The sequence below is a fragment of the Rhagoletis zephyria genome, unplaced genomic scaffold, assembly GCF_001687245.7.
Source record: "Rhagoletis zephyria isolate East Lansing unplaced genomic scaffold, Rhagoletis_zephyria_1.1 Rzeph_scaffold_06283, whole genome shotgun sequence".
NCBI classification, from domain to species: Eukaryota; Metazoa; Arthropoda; class Insecta; order Diptera; family Tephritidae; genus Rhagoletis; species Rhagoletis zephyria.
Window position 1 is genome coordinate 3,978 of NW_016163366.1, and position 5,076 is coordinate 9,053.

The 5,076-nt window shown below is 34.6% G+C and overlaps 1 protein-coding gene across 4 annotated transcripts; it reads left to right on the forward strand.

Annotated features, from left to right (window-relative positions):
- Nucleotides 1-517: 517 nt before the first annotated feature.
- Nucleotides 518-4,633, forward strand: LOC108373024 (uncharacterized). Of its 4 annotated transcripts, XM_017628862.1 has the most exons (3): nucleotides 518-1,032; nucleotides 1,432-1,796; nucleotides 4,046-4,633. In XM_017628862.1, the coding sequence occupies exon 3, from the start codon at nucleotides 4,046-4,048 to the stop codon at nucleotides 4,457-4,459; it is 414 nt and encodes a 137-aa protein (XP_017484351.1). In that variant the 5' UTR covers nucleotides 518-1,032; nucleotides 1,432-1,796; the 3' UTR covers nucleotides 4,460-4,633. The 4 variants fall into 4 exon arrangements, with proteins under 4 accessions (XP_017484351.1, XP_017484350.1, XP_017484352.1 ...); XM_017628861.1 differs by having other exon boundaries at nucleotides 518-1,766; XM_017628863.1 differs by lacking the exon at nucleotides 1,432-1,796.
- The last annotated feature ends 443 nt before the right edge of the window (nucleotides 4,634-5,076 follow it).

Here is a 5,076-nt window from a genome sequence, read left to right on the forward strand (position 1 = left end):
TTAATATGGTCAAATAAGCTATCTAAAACTTGTCACAGTAACCATTATAACTGTAACTTCTTTATATTCTCCGTTCTTTCTAACTAATTATGTACATTCATATAGTCGCATGCATGATAAGCAAACAAACACATCGAGCTGATTTATGATTTCCGAGTTGTGAGCTTAAAAAGCTCGCTCACGAATCACTCCTGCAGGAACACTCGCGAAGCTTGATTTTATTCTTCAATGACACTCTAACCCATATGTTTTCCTTTGTTATTTTGACAGTTAGGTTCCATTATAAGATTTTATTAAATTTTGCAATTCCACTGAGTTCTTTTTTTGTAGCTGAACGTTATACTATGTATTTGCCTTAGACAAGCATTTCAATTATTTTTTCTATCTATGGACTATGTTGAATTACCTAAAAACACATAGGTTTTCATTAATAAAAAAATAAACATAAATACATAGTATATCAAAGATATATGTATGCCACACAACTATCGCTTCTACTTAAATTTTAATCTTTCACTTTCCTTTTCAAAATTCTTTTCTCAACTAAATTTTTTATCGTAAAAAATAACTAACAAAACTTTTGTCAATAAATTGGTTAACTAACTACAAATGCTTACTAAAACGTTATGAATTAAAAAACAACCAAAAAAAAATTTAACAATCTCGTAATCATCACGTAACCACACCACGTAACTACAGCCGCCCGGCGTTTTGTAGAAGAGATGTTGTGGTCGCATCACCCACCACAAGATAGGCGGTGACACACACGGCCACGCTCCTCACAATCATGCGTCAATTCTTAAAAGGCAAATAATGTCAGAACACAAATGTCAAATGAGCGCACAGCACAATTGCACAGAATTCACCATTCGTAAACGTAAGAAGTTCATCTCACTGTACGTAAGAACTTATGTAAATAAACACAAAAACAAAAAATGGCTTAAATAAAAGCCATAACTGTTGTAAACGTAAACGCGCAGGCAAACGTAAATCGTAAACGTAACTGTAATGTAGCCGCTGCCCGCTGCTTTGGTAAGTACCCAAGTGCTATATACACCTACTACTTACTGTACAGCATTTAAGCTGCCAATCGTCGCTTAAGCATCGTCAAAGTGATCGAAGAATGTACTCGTTAAAAAGTTCATACGAATCGTTCATCGTTAAAGCATCGAATAGCTTACTTAGAGCTCTTTTGAAGAGAATAGCAGAATTACAATTTTTTGTTTTTAATTTCAGAGCAGAATTTTAACATATGGATTAAAAAAAAAAACAAACTAAATCTGATTTCCTGCTAGGAATGGCAACGCTACGAATATGAATTTCTTTATAACCACTATTTTATTAAGTTCTTCTTTTAATTTTTTGCTTAATAGGTACATATTGTATTTGCATTGCGAAATAAGTATATTTTTTCTACTTCGTAATCCACAGATACCACCAAATACACGCGTACGATTGTAGATTAAATCAAAAATACTATGCGGTCAATTTTAATGCCTTTGCCGAGTGAAACTCCCAAAATGTGTCTGAATGTATAAAATATTAAAAAAAAAAAAAAACGCCACATGAAACACTATATCGACCAAAACACCAATCACAACACGTTACTACAACAAAACAACGTTTTCGGGACGCACTCGAATCATGCTTAAAAAGCGCTTAATTCTCATGCCAAGTACTTACCACCACTCTGGTTGCTCGTGTCTCTCGAATTGGCCGCTTCTTCTCCTTATATTTTCACTCACTTATCGTTTGTTTGTTAATACGTATGTACGTACTACTTATGTAAATAGAAGGTAAAGAACTGTTAAATCACTTTCGAACTTCTGTACGCTTGCTAGCCCACCACCGCTTTTCTAGTGCTAACGCTTTTTGCTGCATAAAAAATAAAAATAAAAACTTTATATATAATTAACTTTTATGAATTCGAACATAAACAAAGAGCATGTAAAAATTGTAAGCATACCAAAAACTACCGTTAACTTCACACCTTTGTACTTTTGATAAATATTTTTGAACTTTTTTCACACTTAGCCGTTGTATTGTAATCTCACCTCTCGGTAAACTTCGTAGCTTTTTGGCGCTTTAACGTAATAGCCTTAATCGTATTTGATATTTCGTAACTGCGTAATGCATTTTTGGCTTACGCAACACTTTCCTATTTATATCTCAATTTATAAACGCTGTCTCTGTCTCTATTTCACTCTATGCCTATCTGTCCATGCTTTACGAAGAACTTTTCTTATTCCATTGATTATTCTTTTATTTATATTTTATTAAAACTTTATACATTCTACTTATAACTTCGATCCACATCAGTAAATCAGTAAAAATTCTACTTACTAGAAGCATATCACAATTATTATCTATTTTGTGTAAAAACCATACATACGGAGGCTAATATAGAATATTCAAAACCAAATATGTAGCTAAATCGAAGAGAAATCACTTGCATCGTATAAGAGTGTAGCGGCAAAAACAATTTAGAAAATATTTACGTATGTACTATGTACCTGTGGAAATTGATCGGGCATCGAATTAAATTTCTATTATACCAGGGGCTAGATTCTGTAAGTGTGAGAAAGTAGAGTGTTAACTGAGTGCAAAACTCACAACCAAAAACTCACCGAATGAAATTTTTTATTTTTCGAAAGAGAAGTGTACACAATTTTGACTGTTAAAACTTATTCTCATACTTGCTGAATCGCAAAATGAAGAATGTACACAATTTCCAGTGTACACTCGAAAACTCCCAGTTACAGAATCCAAAACCTATATGTATTACCAACTAAAATTACAGAAGAATTATTCTCAATAGGGGTCTTCACACCCATTTCGGTCGTTTTGGTAAACTGCTAGTTGGTACTCGGAAATTTTACCAACTGTGTCCGTTCTTTTCAGCTTACTTTTGTTAGTCTAGTAAACTATATACATATGTTTATCAACAGCTGATTCGTTGCTTTTTTCCTAAAAAAAAGAATTTCAAGAGAAAATTTATGAATTTTACTTACTCATATGCATTACGCCTTTCGGCAGCGGGTGGATTTAAAATCGAATTAATATCGAACAGCTGTTTGCAAATCACCGAATAACAGAATAATTATCAAGCTTTCCACCAATAATTAAATAATTTCGCACAAACAAAATATATAGGGAAAATTACGGAACATCGAGTGCCGGAGTATGCCGACTGTTTCACACTAAACCAGCAGAACCAAATGTGTATACGTATAGAAAGTTTGGGTGTATTTGTTAGTGCGCTGCACCAGAACTCCTACTTTAATGCGGGGTTGAAGTTGAAAACAATTTTTTGAGAAAAACATCCATCTCTCGACCGCCTCTCTTGCCTACAAACAGAGTTGTTCTGGTGGTCCACAATATTTTATACCGAAAGCGTTCGGGTTTTAAAACGTCATATTTTTCTGAAGATAGGTTTGCTTATGTACGGAATTTTTCTTATAACACGGCCTTATAGTTGAGAAAGATGGATCTGATTTACCTTCTAACTTCAGTTCAGATAGAATTTTTGGTACTGAGAGCATTGATCTGCTGCACATATGTTTTTTTATTCTTCTACCAATCCACTCGGTAGTGATTTTTGGTCAACCCTGTGAATAATTGCAAAGAAGGCGGCCCAATTTCTTATATGCAGGTTTTGACGACTTTAAAGATATCTCTCGGTATTCTATAAAAAAGTCGGTTTTAATGTGAGTGGGTTGGGCAGTTGTTACCTTTCTATTGCCACGGGTCCTCTTCGGGGCCTCTTCAATACTATTAACGATACTTATAAATATTACGCGGATAAATCTCGCTAGAAGTACTAAATATTCAGTTGAAATCGTTGCGTTATTCGTTACCCATCAATTTCTGCAGGACTTTCATTATATCTATACCAGCATATGTATGTATGTATATCAACTCAAGTAGATATCTCACTATTTTTTTCTGCTTTTCTATACCAAGATACTAACATAATTTCTTTTATTTTCCCCAAAATACACAACCCAAACAATCTTTATTGAAATATATGCCCAAAACATAACAGATGGGGTCGAGGTCCTCGCCACGGATCGTTAACCGGTCAGCATCCCACCATTATAGACTATCGGACGGGATACATAAGGTCCCATCTTCGGTCACCATCTGGCCGTGTGAGATGACTGACATGTCGCCTACTGGATTTCTACTCAATAATCAGCATCAACATCAACATCAAACACATCAACAATACGGCGGCTATTCCACATCGTCGGGACTGCACTCGAGCAGTCATAGTCACAGCAGCAGTTCAACGACACGTGCACCACCAATTGGTAGTGGTGGCGGTGGTGTCGGCGGTCGTTTGTTTCCCTACTTTGGTGGTGAACACGAGCGTGAGCGTAAAAAATCCGAAACGTCGTTTTTCAATTTGGGCTTTCGGCGTAAATCGACAGTAGTTTATTATGCTTCCACTGATTAGAGGAGGATTAGCTGCATAAGAGTGTGACGCACTGCGGTTAGGAGAGCAAGTGAATGATTCGAATTTCAGACTGTAGCGAGTGGTGCGAGAGAGCAAGGAATTAGTAGTTTTTCGTGGAAATTAGTAGGTACTTGATGTTCGATGAATGTTGATAATTGTGCAAGGAAACGAAAAATTAAAAAAAACGAAAAAGAATTTATATTCCGTAATTGTGGTTTGAATTTATGCAATTAATATTATTAGAAATGCAAAATTAGTTAATAAATGTACTAAGTATATGTTGAACGATTCGAAATACATACCAATTATGTAATGTGCGAAAGTACTTAAAATTCTTGAAAGATATCAATAACTTATTTGAAATATGAGCCGTAGTAAATTATTGTAACGGCCCAAAAAAAAAACATACTCCATGAAAATATTGTCGTTAATATTCAATATATACACCACCTTTAAGGTTGAATACGAGAAAAAACGATTTGCACGGTAATTAAAAGTTTACAAAATTGATTCTGCTCAATTAAAAATCTCGAAGAGGACACAAAAAATATTAATAAATAAGTAAGTACTCAAATTATGAACGACGACAGTAATGTCTCAATTGTATTTATTTAGCG

Coding starts and splice junctions, on each gene's coding strand:
- LOC108373024 (XM_017628861.1), top strand. CDS start 4,046: ATGGGGTCGAGGTCCTCGCCACGGATCGTTAACCGGTCAGCATCCCAC.